The following is a 23,482-nucleotide window of genomic DNA, read 5'->3' as shown; positions in this document are numbered from 1 at the left end:
ATGCTCTTATTTATTTGATTGTAGTTTTTCTATTTTGATTATGTTTATTTTCTATTACTTTTTTGTTGGGTTATCCTCCACAACATATTTAAAAGACAATATTTAAAAGATAACATAATTTTGAACATTTGATATGTAATTATGATAGACTTATGATGATATGTTCTTCATATGAAAGTAATTTATCAATATTACTACGACAGTAATTACATATGACATTTACGAATATATATATATATATATATATATATATATATATATATATATATATATATATATATATATATATATATATATATATATGTGTGTGTGTGTGTGTGTGTGTGTGATTTGTTTAACATGTATATGCACCTATGTATGTTATAAATTTATAATTAAATATCTTTATGTTTAATAATTGAAGAGATTAAAATGATGTATCAAAACCAATTATTTAAACGAATATAACAATAATAATAATAATAATAATAATAATAATAATAATAATAATAATAATAATAAATATACATTTTCAAATACCACATTCATTTGAAACTCACACTACAACTCAAAAGTTTTCTAATTTATGTATATTTATTAGTTACAACTCAAGAGTTTTTAACTTATGATTATGAATTAGTAATCACTAATAACTTTTTATTTTCTTTTCTTAAGGTTGTAAAGTTTTGTTCATTAAAAACATTAATGTATTTGAAGAGATTTGTGATATAAATATGAAGAGTTAATATAAATGTTATAATAGATGTTTTAGTGTTTTTATGTAATTAAAAGTTATAGTGTTTAGTTTTCATATTTTTTATTATTCATTGTATATATATGTTTTTTAATACAAATGTTATAATAGATGTTTTTCTATTTTTATGTTACTAAAAGTTGCAGTTCATATTTTTGTTTATACGTTTTGTTACCCGTTATATTATAATTCATTTGATATATAATTTACATAATTTTAAACGGTTTATAAAATTATCAAATAATTGTATATATCACAATGACTTAAAAATTAAACTATATTATTTAATAAAACTAATATGTTAACTATATGTTTGCTTACTACTAACATTTTGTTTCAAAGTAGAAATATTAAATAATAATTTGGTAAAAGTTATTATTTTAACTATATAATTCTATTCTCGCGCAACGCGCAGGGATTCGCCTAGTTAATATATGTATTATGAATCATAAAACGCTTAGTGATATAATACTTACAATCATTTTTAATAGTTTGCGTAATGTGAAGGTCATAAAATAAAAGATGATTAAAAAAGGAGTAAATTACACGAATGGTCCCTATGGTTTGGGGTAATTTACGCGTTTGATCCCTAACTTATTTTTTTAGCTCGGAAGGTCCCTATTGTTTGTTTTTGTTATCCGTTTGGTCCCTACTGTTTGTTTTTATTACACGTTTGGTCTCTGTCTTACCTAAAAAGATTATTATTTAAATAGAAAAAATAGTGGGGTATGTAAGGTAAGGTGATTGTTTGGGGTTGGGGGTGTGTTTATTTAAATAAATTAAAAAAATCAAGAGAAAAATAGTATTTTTAGGTAAAACATGGACCAAACGCGTAACAAAAATAAACAGTAGGACCTTCCGAGTTAAAAAAAATAAGTTAGGGACCAAACACGTAAATTACCCTAAACCATAGGGACCATTCGTGTAATTTACTCTTAAAAAAATAAGAGTAAATTACACGAATCGTCCCGTGCCAAGTACATATTTAGTCCCTATTTTCAAAAATTAACTCGGACCATCCCTTATTTTATTAAAAATTGCATGCTTCATCCCTCGTTAGTTTAAATCTACACGTTTCATCCCTTGCAGGACTTGAAAAGACCATATTAGACTAAATTGCATGCTTCATCCCTCGTGCAGGTGCCAAAATACATGTTTACTCCTTATTTTCAAAAATTAACTCGGATCATCCCTTATTTTATTAAAAATTGCATGCTTCATCTCACGTTAGTTTAAGTCTCCACGTTTCATCCCTTACAGGACTTGAAAAGACTATATTGCCCTTGTTTGATTATTTTTTTTATTAATTACAATATTTAAAAAATGAAGTGGGCCTCTCTCTCTCTCTCTGCTATTCTCTCTAGAAAAATAAACCCGATATCTCCTTCACTTCCGCCATTTGCCACCATCATCTCCCCCATCTGCACAGTTCTCCGACAATGAACCCCAGCACGAACCAGTGCTCTGTTCTTCTTTCTCCCCACCACTATCGCACCTTATTCCAGTAGTTTGAAATGTGACAAACACCTTTTCTAATTTCTCTCTTCTTTCATCTATGTGGAACCCTTCGATAGTTTAGGGTGATTATCAAAGTGCAGATCGATGTTGGTGGTTTTCGGTAGGTTTTATGGTGGTGGGTTTACAGTCGGTCGTAAAATAGAACAGGAAAATATAAGGGTATGGGTGTGTTTGCCAATGGTGGAGGTTTGGTGGCCTCACATTCCGATGGTCAGATTAAGGCTAGGATGAGGCGGAGGTAGAAAAGATGGTAACAACAGTCGAGGGCAGGTTCGATGACTTTAGGATGAGGGCTAGGATGAAGGATTCGATGTTGGAGGCGGAGTGACGATGGCCCTAGTAGCCATCCACAGCAGGATTGGCCGCCTAGGGTTTGAGATGTCGACGACTTTATTGTTGATGACAGGAAGAATTCTCAAATGCAATGAGCTGAAGAAGACGAAGAGAGGCAAGATGGAGCGGTGGAGCGGTCTTCGGATTCAACAATGGTGGTCGGATCGGTGACCTCGGTGGTTTCCAACGAAGGTAGAAGGAAAAGGGGGAACAAAAATGGAAGTTGGAGGGATCGATTGAAGTATGTGTTAAAGGCAGGGTTGTTTGAGCTAGACGATGGTGATATGAAGGAGGTAAGAACGAACGTTTTGGCTGGTTAGTCTCGCCGGAGAAAGGAGGAGGAGCGGTGGTTTCGGGAGTACGTGAGAAATAGGAAGAAGAAGATGGGAATCGGGGAAAGGGAAAGGGGTTGGGGATATTTATTTTCATTTCTTTTTTTTTTTAATTTAAAAACCGATAAATAAATTATAGAAAATTAATAAATAAATTATTAAGGGCAAAATAGTAATTTTATGTCCTTAGGACGACCCGAGTGGAAAAAAAATCATATAGGACGGTCCGAGTTAATTTTTAAAAATAAGGACTAAACATGTACTTTGGCACCTGGGACTTAATTTTATCAAAAAGTAATTTAAAACCTTCCGAAGAATAAAACCTTCCCTTTCATGAGCATCATGTGTGTCCAATTTCATATTCACAATGTCTTTTTTCTTCCTTTGTCAAAGACAATTTTTTAGTTAAGATGGTGAGTATTTTCATTTCTTAAATCATAATAACTAATATTATTTTTAATTTTTAAAACTTTATAAAAAAAATACACTTACTCTCATCTTTGAAGATATTTATTACTTTATTATTATTATTATGTACATTTACCGTGTGATTTGTATTGTATTTGATTTTCGTTATTATAAACTAACCGACTAAAAACATATTATAGTTTATAATATAAATTTCAAAACTTTTTAAATAAATCGCTTGTTTCACTTTCATACAGTGGTGTCTACATTTTAACTTTTAGTGCAATACATTGAACTACTCTTCAAGTTCAAAGCATATCATATTTGACTTTGTACACGGTTTCATTATCTACAGGTTTATGGACACGTATCATTACATTGTTAAATTTATTTAATTCATGTTCTTTTTATATATCTACATTGATATAATTAAATGGTTAACATCATAAAACAGCAAATATACTATTGGGAACAAACTATTTGAGATGTAGTTCTGGGTTAAATATCGGGGAAAACTATTTCAGATGTACTGTTGGGTTAATATCATAAAACGGGGAGTAAATTACATGAATGGTCCCTATGGTTTTGGGTAATTTGCGCACTTGATCCCTAACTTATTTTTTTAACTCGGAAAGTCCTTATTGTTTGTTTTTGTTACGCGCTTGGTCGCTACTGTTTGTTTTTGTTACACGCTTGATCCCCGTCTTACCTAAAAAACTATTATTTAAATAGGAAAAATGGTGGCGTATGTAAGGTAAGGTGAGAGAGGTGGGGCTGGGGTGTGTTTATTTAAATAAATTAAAAAATCAAAGGCAACATAGTTTTTTTAGGTAGACTAAACTGCACAAATGGTCCCTATGGTTTGCTTAAAATTGTCACTTTAGTCCAAAAAAGTTTGGACTAGCACCAGAGGTCCAAAGTTTTCATTTTGTTGCTTGTTTGGTCCAATCTGTTCTGAATTTTTTCAAAATGACGGATTTGCCCCTGTTAATTTGATTTTTTCTTTTTTCTTAATTGTATTTCTGATTTTCAGATTTAAAAAATAAATAAATAAATAAAAATGAAATCTCTCTCTCTCTAATCCATTCCAAATCGAAAAGGTATTTCTCAGATATGAAAGCCGATGTGCCCTAGAACGATATTACGATCAATCCACCCAACCCATAGATTCCCAATCTTCGTTCTTCTTCCCTCAAATGTAATCGATTTAGGGTTACGTTTGCTTGAATTTGAAGAGTCGAAAACGTAGTCAATGGACAGAACAAGTGTTCGACACCGATCCAGCCAAATCGGTTATCCCCGTCGTATCTCCGTCCGATCTACCATCTGCCCACTGATCGGCTTCGCCCCTTTTCCTCTTACCGGCAGATCAACTCAGATCGACTTCCACCTCTACCCACAAACCTTGGATTGCAGAGTAGAAAGCTTCTTTCTCTGTTCGAAGTGAGTCACGAAGATCAGTGTGAAGTTCAAATTGGAGATATCGATACTCAAATCTTCAAGAAGCTTCATCCGGTTACCATTATGCCCCTCACCGTGAATATGTTGAACTATTGTTTTATTTATTTGAATCCTAACTCTGCACCATTGTTTGATTTATGAACCCTATATTTTTATGTGTATCTGGATTTGTGTGTACTATTGTGGCTAGGTGGTAACTAAGAGCTTATTTGGGTGATCTTTACTCTTTATGGAAGCAAAGGATTGAAAAGAGAAAATTGTTTCAGTATATTCCAGGATGTGACCATCGGAGGATTAGGTTCTAAGTGTCGAAGAAGGTGTTCTGATTCCAAGGCCTGAAACCGAGTTGATAATCGATCTGGTGGAAGATATGATCAAGCAGAGTCAAGAATTGAACGAAGGTTTGTGGGTGGATTTAGGTACCGGTTCTAGTGTAATAGTTATTGGAATCGGGAGGCTTTCATGGATTAGGATTGAGAGAGAAGGTGGGTTTGTGTGTTTAACACACACACACACAGAGAGATTTCATTTTTATTTTTTTTATTTTATTATAAAAAATTATAAAAATAAAATAGAAAATGCAAATTTTCTTTTTTATTTTTTATTTTAATTAAAAAAAGTATTTAAATAATAATAAAACTGAAAAAGAAAAAAAAATAAGGGTAAAATAGTCATTATAAAAAAGTTAATAGAAAACTGGATCAAATTCGCAACAAAATGAAAAGTTTGGACCTCTTGTGCTAGTCCAAACCTTTTTGGACCAAAGTAGCAATTTTCAGCTAACCACAGGGACCATTTGTGCAGTTTTGTCTTTTAGGTAAGATAAGGACCAAACGCGTAACAAAAACAAACAGTAGGGACCTTCCGAGTTAAAAAAATAAGGAAGGGACCGAACACGTAAATTACCCTAAACCATAGGGACCATTTGTGTAATTTACTCTAAAACGGGAGAAACCATCTGAGATATTCAGAAAATTCCTTTCCATTTTAAAAATACTACAGAAGGTAAGCACAAACATACTATCAATATGGGTATTTTCTAAACAAAACTTACAAGCTATTTACCTTATACTTTTTTTTGGTGCTTTTATACATTTTAAATAATTTGTTACTCATTTATGACATCAACTGTCACCTTTTTTTTTATTCAGCCAACAACATAGAGTGCATATATTGATGCTACAACCGACTAGATTTCTCAAAATACAGTGTCCTAATAAGAAAAAAATTAAAAGTACAACGCCTTAACTAGAAAATCAAAGTACGTTATTATTCCTAGCAATTAGCTCCATTTTAAAACCAATGTTGGCCTACAAAACCAAAACAAAACTTCCCAAGTTACAAAATCAATACCAAAAAAATCATACGGGTAACGGAATATCATGAACATATTTCTTCTCATAAAACCCCATCACCTGGTCAGCCACCCCCCACATAATCGCCTGACCGGGTGGTATCCTCATCAACCGTGGAACCAAACCCTTCCACAAAGCAAACACCCCTTCTTCACCATAAATCTTTTTAATTGCATCAAACATCCCCTTATAATACTTCCCTTCACCTCCCGATTTACTCTGTGCCATTAGCCTTGTTTTCACAACATCAAAAGGCCCAGTGCAAACGGGGCCCGCAGTGCCAGCTAGGAACCCAGATATCATGGATTGCCAGGGTTGCAGGACTTTTCCATCGCCTTCGTGTTTCCTCCATAACAACCCGTCGAATGTGTTCTTGGCGGTGAACATGACCGCTTGGTTCGTGCCATTTCGCATTACGGTTGGGGAAGCGCCGGCCCAGAGACCGCGTATGCCTTCCTCACGGATGATTAACCGCCCGCAATGGATTGGACCTTTGTATTTTAGAAGCTCTTGACTTAGTCCCTTTTGTTGTTGTAATCTTATTTTTACAACCTGCGTTAAGTAAAGTTGAAATTTGAGGAAAATTTGAAGGATAAATGGAAGAAATAGCAATGTACTTTTGTTTTTTTATTTTTTATTGTGTGTGTGTGTATTATAGCATCCTATTTTCTTTTGTTTTTCTATTATGATATCAGATTTTCGTTTTTTTTCTTGTTAAGTCGTCGTGCTTCGAAAATTTTACCCAATTATAGCGTTGGACTTTCAACTTTTTTTTTCTTGTTGAAGACATTATATGCTGAAAAATGTATTTTCTATTTTACCCAATTATAGCATTGGACTTTCAACTTTTTTCTTATTACGACATTATACTTTGAAAAAACTACCCGATTATATTAGTGAAAATTGCTTTTTAGTTGGATAACATTGTTATATGGTGGATTTTTTAAAGTACAATGTTGTAATAGCAAAAAAGTTAATTAGCTGATTTTCATCTAAGGCCCTTTTTTTTTTCTTATTAACTGTTGTTAACATAAAGTGTTGTCAGAATAAATGATATTTTTTAGAAAATATCAGCAGACTTATGGAAACTGAATGAACAAGTAAATGAGGATATTTTGTAAAAGTTAGGAATCAATCGAGGAAAGTCTTGTTTCTATAACTTTCTTTATTAAGTTTTTTTTTTTTCCATTAAGTCAAAAGGAGACACTCAAACACTCATATATAGTTTATCAAATTAGGTCTTGTCTTGTTGAGTCCACTAAGTCAAAAAGAAACAATACCAAAATCTTGTTTGGAACTTGAGGAAAATTTAAATGATATTCTCAAAATGAGTACATTCTTTGTCTATAATAGTATTACAATTAAGTAGATTACTTTTTAAAAGAAGAAAGCTATGACAAACATTATATTTTATAAACGACTTACAGGTAACAGGGCCTCCATCCAAAGGTGTTATTATTAGTTTATTACTAGAGAACCAAAAGGTAACTGGTAAAGCATTCTTTATATATTTCAGTGTTCTAACTTTTCACTATAATTGTTAAAACAGTACATATTCACTACCTCAAATCGTTGTTTTATATCCCCTAAATAGACTCCATATGATTTAAAACGCCATTTCATTCATGCTATTTAGCCAATTGAAGAAGCAGCCAAGCTAAATTATAGTTTTTTTTTTGTAAATATAAAGCTAAATCCAACGAACCAAATGCCAAACATGCACCATAAAATGGTATTTTAAATTAATTGGGTATGTAGATCTAAGATACATTAGTATAATTGCGCTAATTGGGGAAATTCAAACTGAAGGGCATATAAACAGATTAAAAACAGTTTACAATACTAAAAATTTAGGCAATTGCATGTGTAAAATCGAATGGAGATTCGACTAACCTCACCTCAAATGGGGTAACAATCACAAGAGCTTCAATGACACCAGCACCAAACCCAGAAAGAAACCTCCCACCATCGCTAATCTTTCCGGTGTTGGAATCCTTAAATACCGATTGTAACACGGCATTGGAGAACATCCGTAGGGCATACTTCAATGTCAAGTGGGTGGCAAAGGGTGTCAAACCCTTCCAGAGAGCACGGACGCCTTCGTTTGTGACAGTGGTGCTGCCGCAATGAAGAATACCCTTGTAGTAACTGGCCCGATCCAGTTGTAAACGGGTCTTGATAACATCGATGGGTTGGAGACAAGATGCCTCGACAATTCCACCAAGTGAACCGGATATGGCTTTTACATATGCAGGGATTGCTGGTTTTCTTTGGGTCTGGTTTGATGGGGTTCCATCGGGTTTCTCTGCCATTGGAGAAAGAAAGGGAGAAATTCCTTCCGTATCTCCTTTTACGGCGGTTGGAAAAAGCTCGGGGGTTGGTAGGTAGCCTGAATTGTTAAGCCTTTATAAATGTGTTCCGCCCATTCGTCTTTTGACTTCGATTACTGTTTACTTGCCATATCATATAAAAAGAAAAGGAGAAAAATTACAAATCTAAGTCTTTTTTTAATGAATTTGTAAAAAAAATAATAGTTATTGAAACTCCTTATTACAAAAAATAATATTCATTGAAACTGCTAACTAATCTGCAGTATAAAAATATTTTTATTTTTATCCTTTTCCCATGAAACCGCAAATGGCTTACGGCATCTATGGTTTTCTCTTGTGTCAACTGTTATTTCGATCGTTCTTCTTTTCTTGTATTCCGAAGAACAAAACTGTAGATGGCTTAGCCTCGCCTACTGATTCATCTATTGCTTGTTGTTTCGTCCCTTGTTGTTTCGTTTATGCAATTCATCTGCTATTTCGTTCAATGGGGTGAATCAAGTCAAATAACATACAAACTACTAATCTACTACAAAATAATCAAGGGATAACACTTAACGACGTACAAATAAAACTAAATTGGAAAAAAACTCAAAAAAAATAATAAATAATAAAAAATAAGAAAGATATTTGGCTTGACTTAACAACTTAACAACATTCTTATTTTCAAATTTAGTTTTGTTTGTACATTGTTAAGTGTTATCTTTTGATTATGTTGTAGTAGTTTGTATGATATTTGACCATTTGAATGAAATAGCAAGCGAATTGCATAAACAAAATAACAGACGGGGGATAAAACAACAGGCGAGGTCAAGCCATCTGCGGTTTCGTTCTTTAAAATCACAGGAACGAATAACGAACGAAATAACGTTGTTGATATAAGAGGAAACGCGAATTACCTAAGTCATTTGCGATTCGTAGGAAAAATGAAAAAATAAAATAAAATAAAATTCTTTTTATAGACTACAACGAAACTGCAGACGAGACACAAAACAACATGCGAGTTAGCCTCGTATGCGGTTTCAATGGCTAATTTTTTACTATTTTTTGCAAAATTATTATGGAAAAGGGCTTGATATTGTTTTTAAAACTCAACCAAATCAAAATTTATTGTTCAAAATCTCACTAACACCATGTTCTTCGGTTTCTTTTAAGAAGGGGAAGGAAAGAAAATGGGAGGAAAATGTGTATTTGAGATCTTTTAAGGAGAGGAAGGAAATAAAATAGGAGGAAAATTGTATTCTTGAGAAATTTTAAGGAGGGAAGGAAAGGAAATATAATGAAATGCATTCTTGAGTTTCATTTAAGAAGGGGAAGAAAATGAATGGAAGGACAGTCGGGCGTTTTCCTTTTAAAATATACTAGGTGTGAGACTCATGTATTACATAAGTTTATTTAAAAAAAATTAAATATGAAATTTTAACAATTTGAGAATTTTGAATTTATAAGAAAAATAAGAAAATTTTTAAATTATTAAAATTAATGAGACTTTAATACATTGAATACATTACATATATAAACATTTTTTAATAAATACCTTACATATATATATTACCTTACATATTAAATGTGAAATTTTAATTTAATAAAATGAAAAATATAATAAAACGACAAGTGGAAAATAAAAAATTCAATAATTCTAGAAAATGACATGTGTCCAAATGAAGGAGAAGAAGACATGTGGCAAAAAGATTTTGATTTATTAGAGATGATTCTCCCAAATGGAAATAACTGAGAATTAAAGGGAAGGAAAGCAAATGAAGGGGTTCCCATCAGTTTTAAACTCACAAGGTATAAAATAGTTGAGTACGCCACCTCCTAATATATCTAAATGAATACACCTCTCCATAATTATATCTTAATGGGTCCACCTCTCCATCAAACAATATACATGCGAGTTATCATACAAGTACCACACGAAGGGTAATTAGCCCAATTGTACAAGTGAGACATGTCTAGAATACTGTCATATCAATTTAACACCTTAAAACCTTAATACCTTACTTACGTACCCCAACTCTATATAGCACACAAGACAACCCGCCTTAAGTGAATGCTAAAGTCTTGAAGAAACCAAGTGAAAAATGCAACATCCCAAAAATCATAGTAAAACTTTCATTTTAATTAAGCCAAAAACATCAATTATTCATGTCTAACCATCATAAGTATACCAAGGTGAAAATAGTTATCAGAGTACAAATCCCAAAATCATAAAAAGTTGGACACGGGTGGATACGTTGCGATCATGCCGGACCCTTCCCTTTCGAACCGGAAGTACCTGAAACATAAACTAAAATCGTAAGCACAAAGCTTAGTGGGTTCCCCAAAATACCTCATACCATACAAATAACGGGTCGCGCCCAATGAGTATAACGAGCCTCGCCCTAACTCGCATAACGGGCCCCACCCAATGAGTAAAACGGGCCTCGTCCTAACTCGCATACCACCGAATGAGTATAACGGGCCTCGCCCTAGCTCGCATAACGGGCCCCGCCCAACGTACAAAGCATGAAAGTATCACACAGACAACTAGCATCAAACAACATAATCCAGTGGGTCGACATTGATGCCTTCGACCAACGTGTATAGTGAAGAGACTCACCTCTCAGACGATAATCAATTGATGTTGCTCTCACTGCTAACAAAATTAGTGCTAATCTCACCTAGATAGTTATACAAGTTAAACCCTTAGTCTACCTTCCAAAGCTAAGGGTTGGCCAAAAGTCAACTCAAGTCAAAGTCAAAGTCAAACTCAGTTGACCTCCACATCGTGGCCAACCTTGGCCACGCCGTAGCCTACGGGTCTAAACCCAATCCATACCCAAGTCAAAGGAGTCAACAATCCATCAGCAGGTTCTCCACTTTGTGGTCTTCCTTGGCCACGACGTGGGCATAAGATGACAAAACAGTTGAGTAGTCCTTACTCGCCACGTTGTGGCGGCCTAGTGTCATGTCGTGGGGAGTAGTCTAATTAGCTTAATCGAGTTAAGTTGCTTTTAACTCAAAACCAAATGCTCAAAAAACCCATATCTACTCTTTCTCAACGCCTAATGGATAAAGTTTCCAACTTTATCCATTAAGACACTTCAATAAGACAAAATCTCTAATCAAAGGTTTAATAAAGGCAAAAATCATGACATGGTTAAACATTAAGCACTTTTCCTTCCTTAGCCTAACCAACTCCATAAGGGTTTCTAATACCAGATCTAGCATAAAGTTGAGTGCTTTATAAACATGCATGTCTAGATTCCATTTTAGGTCAAAATGAGCAAAAGGTGACCAAAACTCATGCAAGGCTAAAAATCCCAACCAAAGTCTAGATATACAAGATATATTGCTCATGGGACTCAGGAGAGTCATAAAGTTGCAATTTATCATATCAAACCAACCAAACATCACTTATGGACCAAAATAAGATAATAAAGCTAGATCTACAACCAAAGAGTCATCAAAACGGAAACTTGAAGACTTACAATTTGTCCAAAGAGTGATTCCAAGGATAGGGGGAGTTGTTGCTTGATCTTTGGGCTAGCACCTTCTTCTCCTTCCTTCAAAATACAACCAAACACCACAAAAAGCTCAATATCACACAAGTGAGGCTAGGATAACGATTTTTGGTCTTAAGAGGGTGATAGAGGTTGAAAGATCACGAAACCCTAGCCATAATGTCCTTTATATAGGGCCCAAAGCCCAAGGATTAGGGTTTCTCCAACATCGGCTGCCACGTCGTGGCACCCATTGCCACGCCGTGGCGAGTCATTTAAATCCGCGGTCAAGAAAATAAGGCCACACCGTGGAAACCCAAGAATAAAATTCTGAAATTTAATTGAATTGACTCATACCTAAAACGGGTGTTACAAAAAACATCAAAGTTATTTCTTTTGTATGGAAACTCGTTTCAAAAACAACCTCTTAAAGACACACCATCATATATATATATATATATATATATATATATATATATATATATATATATATAGTATACACATAACATAGATGGAAAACTCATAAAAATATATAAAACACATAAACACATCAAAAATAGTAATATCACATATAATTTTAGTAAAAACTCACCTTACTTGGTTGAATAAACCTACATCACTCTTGTGGTTGTTAGAGTACTTAATAGTCACATGAGGCGAGCAATGGTTGGGTTAATTATCCCTTAAATGCCTATTAAATCCCTAGTTGACTCTTATTAGCAACCATAGACTTTTTTTGTTCTCAAAACATCATTAAGATCATAGGAAGATATATGAGAAAAACCAGACTTAATTTGTAAAACTTACAAAAAGCGGGTTTTTTTCGTAAGAAGATTGACCTAAACAAGTTAAATGAACAAATGAATCTGACTCGACTTAGGCCATATTGATTCAACAAGTATGATGACTAGAAAATGAGTTTCAAGCAATTATATCAAGTCTAAAACATGTCTAACTTTAATCTAATGAATTCTAATGACTTAGCATGATTAATTTACATTCACTAACATGCTTTAAACCCTTATTAACATCATAACCATCATAATTAACTTGATTAAATCATGGATTAAAGTGATCATCATAATAAACTATATTTTCATGCTTTAAAACTTATGGATAACCACTATATTGGGTTTTCATCCATGATTTGCATCAAGGATGATACAAATCAAAATAATACATACTTTATAACCATAATAAAATGATTAATTCCTATATTCAATGGATCCATGGGTGTTTATTGTAGGAATAATATTTCGGTAATGTACGAAAACAAACAAAAAAATAGAAATACTGAGACATGTGTTTAACACATTGTCCTTAAAACAAATTCACCCGCTACCGGGTGTTTGTTTCCCAGGATACAACAGTTTGAAGTGGTTCTTCTAGACCACCCGAACCCTCAATAGGCCTGAATTATAAGCTCAATATAGCTATAAAAAGAAAAAGATGAATCGGGGAAGAAGAGAGTTTTCTTACATTCTTTTGGTGTACTCAAATGGTTGTAGAATAGTGGTATTTATACTGCACATTCTATAACCTCCCATTTAAACACCTCTATTAATCACAAAGATTAATGTGTGTTAAATTGTAATATTAATTACAATTTCAGTTATGAAAGAAAGAAATATTTGCAAGAAAGGTCCCTGAACTTTTCTTTTCTTTCTCCACCCATTAAACTCTTTTATTTACTTCTTCCAACACCATTACTTTAAGGATTAATTTCCTATTCATATTAAATCCATTTTGGACGTGTTAAAAAAATGGGGAAAACCCATTTTTATAAATTGGTTAACACTAATTTTCCAACAATCCCCCACATAAATGAAAATTGATCAAACATTTGCAAGCTACCTAGATAAAATCCAACAGTTGAATCATGCATAGGATAGGTAGGTGTTACCCTTTGAACCTTCCCTTAAGATACATATTTATTTTACTAGCAGACCAGTAGACTCGATGTCTTTGAACTGTTCTGCCGTTTGCGTAAATAATCAATATGTGTCTCACATTATTCTCTCTGACCTAGTTAGGTTCTCATTGATGTGTCTGTTATGGTCATGGACACTTGCTTGGTTCTGTAAGAGATCTTAGGAATGTGCCCATACAATTCCATTTGAAGCGACCTCACTTCTCTCTCACATAGGTGATTCCATCATAATCATTAAAAGCTAATGCATGATGATTTCCAACTTATCATCTTTTGCTATAGGCTTAACCTGCATCACTGTTTGTTTTAGGAATGGGTTGGGGTTAACCCCCACAGTGATTCACAAATGTTATATGCAAGTAGGTTGTCCCATTGAACCTAGATCTTGGGATCTCCAGTCAACTAGGTTGGGTTTTCCTTCGCAATAACTGATTGATCTATGGGTTTTAGTCTCATTCCTCATAACGACCTCTCATTCCAAGCATTTCGTTAGCGGATCCGCAATCTTATTTTGACTTTATGTAGTCATTAAAGATAATTCATCTTAAGAGTCATTGTTAAATGGTGTTATGTCTTATACAAATATGTCTAAACTCACCATTATTTACATCATCATGTACATATATAGGAGTTATTGGCTCGTCGTGGGACGTCTCCCAAGAACTTACAAAGCCCTTTAGTTTATTGTCCAACCTTGGATAAACTTGCAAATTTGTTCTCCTATATTTTCCAACAAATGTTGACCATTATCAATATGGTTATTACTACACCATAGTTACCAATATTGAATATGAATAATTGTGTCAACATAATACGATAAGCATATGTATTACATGTATTTGTGAATTCACAATAACATTGGCCAGATGTAATTATGAATATTCCGTACATGAGTTTTCTTGCAAATATCATATTTTTCATGCAATTTCTTCCTTTAACTATCTACATGTAAAATTATTTAGGCATCCTATCTCAAGGATCCTACTATGTCACAAAATGGAATAACACTTTGAAGTGTCATTAAATGGATCTATTTCATCACATGCATTCATGTTGAATAACATAGTAAAATTTTTGATACCATTGTTTCAAAACTTTATTTAAGTCATATAAAGACTTTACTTACTATTTACACATTTTGTTGCTTACGCTCATGTAAGATAACTGCTAGGCAGTTTCATGTAGATTTATACTTCTAAATCTATATTTCGAAGTTTTATTTTCATATCGGAATGACATGCTTCCAAATTTTGAGAAGTTAAACCACATATATTATAAGAGCATACAAATGAAAATTAATCAAGAGATTCTTATGTTTGTAATCCAAACATGTATTTGAAATATGTCATCAGCTCTTACTTCTCATTTGGAAATCCACTAACATGTAGTGATTTCATTCTTTCTGAAACTCACTACTTCAAACGATAGAACTATTATTAGTTTTTACAACTTAATCCATGATGATATTCTTAGAAAAGACCACATAATTCAAAATTTAGAATACTTATATTTCCATTCATAGTCCTATCAACTTTGTGTTGAATGTCTTAATATTCATCAAAACCTTTATCTTATTTTGATGAATTCTAACCAATATTATTGGATTTAATGGAAATAGCTTCTTGGAGTATAGAAGTATTATTTGATTCTAAATTTCCAAACAATATATCGGTGCATATTTTTATTGAAATCATATACCATTAAGTTCTAAACGATTCTCATATTCTTTGGATCTATCTGCTTTCATTTTCCTCTTGAAAATCCATTTATCGCCTAGTGGTTTACATACTAGAGGTACATCCACTAGCTCTCATGTGTGATTTGTCAAGATAGATTTCATTTCACTTTTAATTGCCTCTTTTCATTGAGGTATTTTAGAGGAAGTGAATTCCTTTTGAAAGTTTGAGGTTCTCTTTCAACCATATACATGCCGAAATCATCTCCAAATGATTTCTCTCTTGTACCCTTTTACTCCATCATGATCTATTTCTTCCTCAATTTTCTTCTTCATGAGAGGGTTCTTTATGTCCAATTGCTTTGGAGAACTTGTCTTTTATTTATCAAGACATGGAAACACATTTTCAAAGTATGATGCATTTATTGGTTCCATTATTCTGTCTTTATTAGAGTCACGAACAAGAAAACAATAACCACTATTGTTTTGTGCACAACCAATAAAGATGCAACCAACAAACTAGTGCCAAATCTTACAACCTTGGGGCTAGGTATAACAACCTTTGCAAGACACCCCCACATTAAAATATATTTGTAAGATGGTTTTATACCCGACCATAACTTGTATGGTGTTTTATTCGTTTTCTTTTGGGGTACCTTATTTAAAAGGTAATTAGTTGTTAACACAACTCCCCCCACATTAAGGGTGGCAACCCATAATTTAAAAACATGACATTAATCATTCCCTTTAAGGTACAATTTTTTTCCATGATGTCATTTTGTTTTGGCGAATGAGGTGAAATCAACTCATGTGTAAATAGTAAGTAAAGTGTTAGCTCTTTTCTATGTTATACTGTTTCTGGAATGTTTTAAACACCAAATTTAAGTGTTTAGAATCACAATTTCAAGAATAATTTTTTTTGCCTCAACTTGGACAACCTTATAATTATTGAGTCCTTCCCTCTTTGAGCACACATGGCGTGTAGCAACCATATCAATCCATCACTCAATGGAGCTAACATCCATAGAGTTTACTTCAGAAATCATTTCACTTTGGATGGTGACATTTCTGAAATCATTTATACACTAAATATAAATGTTTAGAATTCTAATTTCCAGAAAATATGTTTGCCTCTTGCTTGGACAAAACTCAACATAATTAAAATTTATATTTGAACAATTATGAAACTTGATTTCTAATGCAGGAATTCTAAAATTTGATTTCTCATGCAGAAAAACTGATGCATAAATTATGATATCAGAAAATCCGATGTTTTTTCCAACAAAACTATTTAAAATGTGAAGTTTTTAAGTAAAACCAAGTTGTTTTCTGATTTCCAAAGTTGTTTTACATAGAATTGAAGTCGTTTTTGACTAAACACAACATTTTTGTTTTTCACAAAACAATACAATTTGTTCAAAACTACTTTAGCCCCACTTAAACCTGTCAAAAATGAAATATAAATTCATAATCCAGTAGCCCTGTCTCTTAGCTTTCCAGGACTACTTTCACAAGTGCATACGATTTTTCTACAATTTATTATGAATTTTTAAAAAACTATGTATCATAGCTATTAAAATCTAACCAATTAGTGAAAATCGTATTTTTCACCCTGGTTAGAGTTGTTTACAACTTTCGGCCAAAACTAATGAAACGAAGCACACGCATATACCAAACTTCGAGAATTGGGTTCAACCAAAAATGATAATCCATGATTAAGTTATGATTTTTCAAATATTGTGACAAATTAGAGCATTTCACAGCAACACGTAAATTGTGTTTTTGAGTTAAACTAACTTCTTAACTCATTAGGTACGTAATAGAGTCAGTACCAAAGCTGGAAAACTAGATACTTAATTGCAAATACATGTCTTAATGACTTAATGACCAAAGGTGCTTCAAAATCACAAAGCTTTCCTTTTTTTTTCTTATGAAAATCGTACAATATCAAAAAAAAATGCAAGTAAAATTGATTCCAATTTGTAGTTCGTTTCGTACAAACGAATTTGTTTTAAGATTGTAGGAATAATATTCTGGTAATGTACGAAAACAAACAAGAAAATAGAAATACTGAGACATGTGTGTAACACATTGTCCTTAAAACAAATTCGTCCGCTACCGGATGTTTGTTTCCCAGGATACAACAGTTTGAAGTGGTTCTTCTAGACCACCCGAACCCTCAATAGGCCTGAATTATAAGCTCAATATAGCTAGAAAAAGAAGAAGATGAAGTGGGGAAGAAGAGAGTTTTCTTACATGCTTTTGGTGTACTCAAATGGTTGTAGAATAGTGGTATTTATACTGCACATTCTATAGCCTCCCATTTAAACACCTCTATTAATCACAAAGATTAAAGTGTGTTAAATTGTAATATTAATTACAATTTCAGTTACGAAAGAAAGAAATATTTGCAAGAAAGGTCCCTGAACTTTTCTTTTCTTTCTCCCACCCATTAAACTCTTTTATTTACTTATTCCAACACCCTTACTTTAATGATTAATTTCTCATTCATATTAAATCCATTTTGGACGTGTTAAAAAAAATGGGAAAAACCCATTTTTATAAATTGGTTAACACCAATTTTCCAACATTTATATCAAAATAAATATTGGAAATTCCATTAAAACAACCAAGGATCATAATCAATCCAATAGATGGATTCATTCATCAAGAATTGGATTAGAACCATTAAATTCACATCTAAAACTCTTTATTAACACTAGTATGTCCATAAAAATTGAATTCCGTTGAATCCATAGATAGATTCATAAAGCTATGGTTTCAAATCAACCATTAATGCTTCATAACTCTATCAATGAACAAAGAGATGACCTTACGTGAATAGATTAATGTTAGAAACTTGGAATCTAACACACAAGTTGAGCTAATCACTAATTTCATCCTAAAATTTAGATTTGAGAAAGGATTTTAACATATAGAAGCTCAATTGACTACAAATAAATGAAAACATCTGCCTTAAGAGATATTACTTGAAGATTAAGCTTAAAAACATCATTAGATCTTCACTATTGCTCCCAATTTAACCATCAATCTTCAAAATCGACTTTTCTCTACTATCTGGTTTCTACACGTTCAAATGAAAAGGAATGCTGAAATGAGCGGACTTAGAGTAAGGGCGAACATAGGCGAGTACCCGGCTATAAATTGGAACTGAAGTCGGTTATATCGGTTCCTAAAGACTTTGGAACCACTCTCAAAATCGACGAAACCAGTTCCGGTTCCGTATACCCGATTTATAATATTCCAACCTCATAATCTTGGGTTACTTCACATCGGAGGAATAACTATTTCGCTTACTCGTAGTGTATCTTACGAGTCGTGTGAATGTGTTAATCAATAAATCAATATATATATATATATATATATATATATATATATATATATATATATATATATTAAAACTTTGTTCCCTTATGAATAGTAAACTTGCATGTTTTGTGTCAACTTTGCCCCTCATTTTTTAGCCATTTTGACACTTTTGGTCATTTCAATCAAAAATTTTACATTTTTTATGAACCTTTTAATATTCAAAGTTTGACCACAAAACTTTAAGGAATTGACAACTTTGGTCCATTTTCTAAAAACTTGCTAATTCCAACCCCTTTAATTCTTTAACCATTTTGACACTTTTGGTCCTTACAGTCAAAACTTTTATATTTTTCATAAAAAACACAAAAAACGGCTTGGGGCAAAGCCCCGGTTTTTCCGCTAGTTACTATAATATAAGATTCCCCTAATAAAGAATTAAATTTCCCATCTTAGACGTGCATATCAAATTGGATCCAACAACAATCACATAAGAATAGAAGTTACATAAATCTTTTATTGAGTTTATTAACAGATAAAACTAGTAAGTTACAACCCTCACTTTGTGAGATACCGAAGTTGCGTAACTACGAAAGTTTAGGGATCAAATATGTCAATATACAAAAGTTTTGTGGCTAAAGTTTGAAACCCAAAAAGGCTACAGAGTAAAACTCTCAATATACCAAAGTCCCGTATTGAAAGTATGAAACTCAAAAACTCTCGGAGCGAAACATGACAATATATGAAAGTATAAAGAAAATATCAAACCTACCAATATGTGAAAGACTTGTAGCGAAACTTTGAAATCCAAAAAATTAAATAACTGAAAATGCCAATATAGAAAACTATTGTACTTAAACTCCCAAACTTTTTAGTGCATTTCCACTTTTTAATTATTATTATTATTATTATTATATATTAAAGTTATCCGGAACAGTGAAATTCCTAAAAGGTTGGCAGAAATGGTCCCTCTTTATTTCTATATGGTAAATGTCGTCTCTTTTTTGGTTATTTTTTACAACATGTCCTTTTACACCATTATCTACATTGGAATTGACACGTGTTTCTATTTTCAAACATATGTCCAGCTCCACCGCCTTTGACTGCTTTGACTCCACTGCCTTTGACTGCTTTGAAACTTTGACCAGATTCTCGATTCTTCTTCACTTTTTTTTGGCCTTACCATCTCTGATAAACATCCACATTTTCTTCCTTCTTCTATCTAAACCCAATATCGTTACCTCAACCATCAACCTGCTTTTGATACGGATCAATTGGTGTCTCTCCGTCTCCGTTCCCGACTTCCTTTTCTGACCTTTCTCCACCGCATACTTCCCAGATACGTTCCACCTTCTCTCTTATGTCCTCTTTGGTTCTCCCTATACCTGTTAGATACTCACCAGTGTCTTCTATTCTTTGTAAAAGTTGTTGACATCTCCCTAACAATGACCTGACGATCCTCTCTTTCAACTGTCCCTTCGATCGCTATCGCTTCCAATCCCTTCGATCGCGCACTCTGCTTCATTTTTCCTCTTCCTCTGAGTCGTCGTTGGGTTTTGGGGAAACGATGGTCGACTGGTGGATAGTAGGGTTTTTAGGGTTGCTGTTTGGCTTGCAATTTTGGGTTGGCTGACTTGCCGGTTCAAATACCAATACTGGAAGGTACACATTGTAGGCGGTTGTTGATTGAAAGGGTTGTTTTGGAAAGTGAGTGGCAAAAAGTCGACTGAGGAGTTATGGAATCGATAATGGCTAGGTCTCTGGAGTCCACTCTCAAATGCTGGCTAATGTGAGATTCATTCAACTTACAAGGACGCACAGTGCAACTCTTGAGTGAAAGTAAGCTCTAATCAACACATCTCTATTTCTGTCCCTTTTAATATTTGTTTGTATTGAATTTGTGTGTGTTTTGTCTATTACTCCAGTTTCGATTAACAAGAAAATTGTTATCCTATTTTGATTTCTTTCTATTGTCTGTCTAATTTTTCTTACAGATATTAAAGAAAGATCTTTTAAACGGTATACAGTTGGATTTGATTTATGCTCACAAGGTGTTTGATGTTTTGCTTTCTTCCGCTTCTTTGCTCTTCGTCAATATCTTCTTCAGGTTTTTGCTGTTTAATTTCTGTTTCTATTGTGTTTTATAGTTACTTTGATTTACAGTTCTATCACCTTTTTCTGTTGCTGTGTGAATTGTTATATGTAATTGTCCTATTTTTTTTTTCTGTAGCAACAACGTTACTTGGAAACCATGGATGGAAATAGATCAAGCTACACTGCCAATGTAAGTTTTTCTACCCATGTGTAGGTACTGTAATTCCATGCTTTGAACTTAAGATATAGACATGTATTGGTCGCTATGGGTTAGCCTCTTATAATTATCATTAATTATAATTATTTTTAATAATGAAATGCCATTGGATAATATAGATATTGTCATAAAGTATTTTTGATTCAAAATAAAAAGAAATGTCTATATTATCCAATGGCATTTCATTATTAAAAATAATTATAGAAGTTTAGGAAATCATGATTCTTAGTATCATTATTGCTTTATGGCTTAATTGTGGCTGGAAATATATGATATTCAACTTAATTGGTCTGGTCCTGTCACATGTATTGTATGAAGCGAGAGTTCTCATTTGTTCTTCTTTACATGTATACATATATGCTTTTGCTGATTTGTGCTCCATGCCACCATATGAATGTAGGATTGATTTAACCATATGCCTTCAAATTTGCTTTGGACTGGTACCTTATGAAAGAAAATTAAACCATTATACATATCAACTCTTTCTCATTTACGATATGCACTATTTTGGGTTTTTCACTTTCATCTCGGTTAAAGTTTGTACACGACTGTTGTGAGCCACATTTGGTCTAAAATTTTCCTGGAATAAGTTTTCTAATGGTTTCATTGTCTTTTTTTCATAGATAAACAGAGGAGCTACACAATATGGCAAACATGAACATAATTTAAAAGTTGTTGTTTTGACTCTGTTTGGACAATTGTTGGATTATAAGAACTGGAGAAAGTTCTGGTGATACCTGCGAACCATGAAAAACATGAACATGAACATGAACGATGGGTTGTTTTGTGGGTTTTGTTTGTGATTAATCTATTTCTTGTGTTTCAGGTTGGAAAAAGTTTCAGTTATAGCTGGGAAAGCATGTAAGCAGGAATTGACAATACTGCCCCTCTGTTGAATAAAATAATAGTTTATAAGGACTGGAGAAAGCAGTTTCAACATTCACTGGATAAGATTAAATATCATTTATGTAGACAATATGTCTTGAAATTTATATATTCGACAGATGGTAAAACACGCGCTGATGCACATATTTATTTATGTGGTGAAGGTGATGATCTTAGTTGGAATTTTGATCATTTGCCTTTGTTGCCCTTCCAGGTAATTTGGTAAGTAGTGGAAGCATTTTTGCCTATAGTATGAAGTTTCTTAACTTTCTACAAATTTGCCCTTATTTATTTTGGAATTATGGTGTTGACATGATGAGTTTATGCAGACATTATTTGGAAAACTGCAGCAGTCGAGGCTAACTAAAATTGTTGTTATGTGGTTCATGTCTAATGAAGAGGACTTTTGGTGTGTTTTAAAGAATGAAGTGGAAAAACTTTACCACATTGAAAAATATACCCATTATGTTGAAACCGTAAAGGCTGCAATAAACAAATTGTTGATGGGAGATAATGGATAATGCGATAGATTATGTTTGTTGTCTATGTCTTTCAGGTCTTTTGATATTGTGTTCGTTGTCTATGTTTATGGAATATGTCTACTGTTAAAGTTTATATTTGTAACTTATTACTTATAGTCAACCGTCCAGCATTGGTGAATTGATTCTTCCTAGCAAGGACTTTGATGGCATGTGGGAAAGGTTAGAATTCAAGTCCTGTTTTAATATTTATAATAAAATGATTTGAATTAAAGCTGATAAAAGATTTGATTTTGCAGCTTAGTTTATCAAGCAACGCTTACTAAATATGCAGCAACTTCTTTACTATTCACTAAAATGGGTGTTGATCCTTTAGTTGCATCACGGAACCGGTAAGTTTTCCTCCCTTTTGAGTCATTTATTATTCAAATTGATATTGAAAAGAGACCAAAAATTCCAAATTGATTATGCTCATGCTTTTGTGAAATGAAAATATATTTAAGAGCTACGTGTCACGACTCAAAGTGGTCAAACTCAAACCCCTTCATGATACGTATGCATGTATGTGTGTTTACGAAACAAAGCGATGATTGCTTTCCTTTTCTGTATTTTAAACGATGATTGCTTTCGTTTTCTACATTTTTTTGTAGGTATCGATAATTGTTGAAAATTTATTGATGAGTGTTTATAAAATTCGATAAAAGTCATGTGTGTAATGTATGAACAAAGGAACAAGTGGAGGCATGGAAAGCAATTGTGGATGTTGTTCATATCAAAGGATAAGATTTCAAAATTTTCTCAAATAAAAACTATTACAACAATATACTATGCAATTAAGAAGTACCACAATGTAAATTCATTTTTTACAGTGTTTGTAAATGGACTAATTGCAGAGAATACCAACATACTTTACTGTGGCTACC

General features: G+C 33.0%; 1 protein-coding gene and 1 long non-coding RNA gene across 4 annotated transcripts; one reads left to right on the top strand and one right to left on the bottom strand.

The window, feature by feature from the left end:
- Window positions 1-6,029: 6,029 nt before the first annotated feature.
- On the bottom strand, window positions 6,030-8,565 carry MSFC1 (Mitochondrial substrate carrier family protein). Its single transcript, XM_079047125.1, has 2 exons — window positions 8,039-8,565; window positions 6,030-6,692 (listed from the first exon to the last, which is right to left on the bottom strand). Exons 1-2 carry the CDS (start codon window positions 8,450-8,452, stop codon window positions 6,147-6,149), a joined length of 960 nt encoding a protein of 319 aa, XP_078903251.1. The 5' UTR covers window positions 8,453-8,565; the 3' UTR covers window positions 6,030-6,146.
- An 11,511-nt stretch (window positions 8,566-20,076) lies between these two features.
- On the top strand, window positions 20,077-23,336 carry LOC145110809 (uncharacterized). Of its 3 annotated transcripts, none has more exons than XR_013710058.1 (7): window positions 20,077-20,723; window positions 20,879-20,991; window positions 21,115-21,168; window positions 21,819-21,925; window positions 22,022-22,781; window positions 22,859-22,951; window positions 23,210-23,336. It is a non-coding gene; the product is annotated as an uncharacterized LOC145110809 (long non-coding RNA). The 3 variants fall into 3 exon arrangements; XR_013710057.1 differs by having other exon boundaries at window positions 21,819-22,302; window positions 22,410-22,781; XR_013710056.1 differs by having other exon boundaries at window positions 21,819-22,781.
- Window positions 23,337-23,482: the final 146 nt, after the last annotated feature.

The sequence above is a fragment of the Lactuca virosa genome, chromosome 5 (assembly GCF_052849685.1).
Source record: "Lactuca virosa cultivar CGN04683 chromosome 5, Lactuca_virosa_CGN04683_v6, whole genome shotgun sequence".
NCBI lineage: Eukaryota > Viridiplantae > Streptophyta > Magnoliopsida > Asterales > Asteraceae > Lactuca > Lactuca virosa.
The sequence above is the reverse complement of the archived record's forward strand: the minus strand, read 5'-3'. Positions and strand labels throughout refer to the sequence as shown.

Bases quoted from the DNA above. Each gene is read 5' to 3' on its own strand.
- MSFC1 (XM_079047125.1), bottom strand. From the start codon at position 8,452: ATGGCAGAGAAACCCGATGGAACCCCATCAAACCAGACCCAAAGAAAA. The intron at 6,693-8,038 runs GTGAGGTTAGTC...TACTTAACGCAG, and splicing joins TGATTGTTACCCCATTTGAG to GTTGTAAAAATAAGATTACA.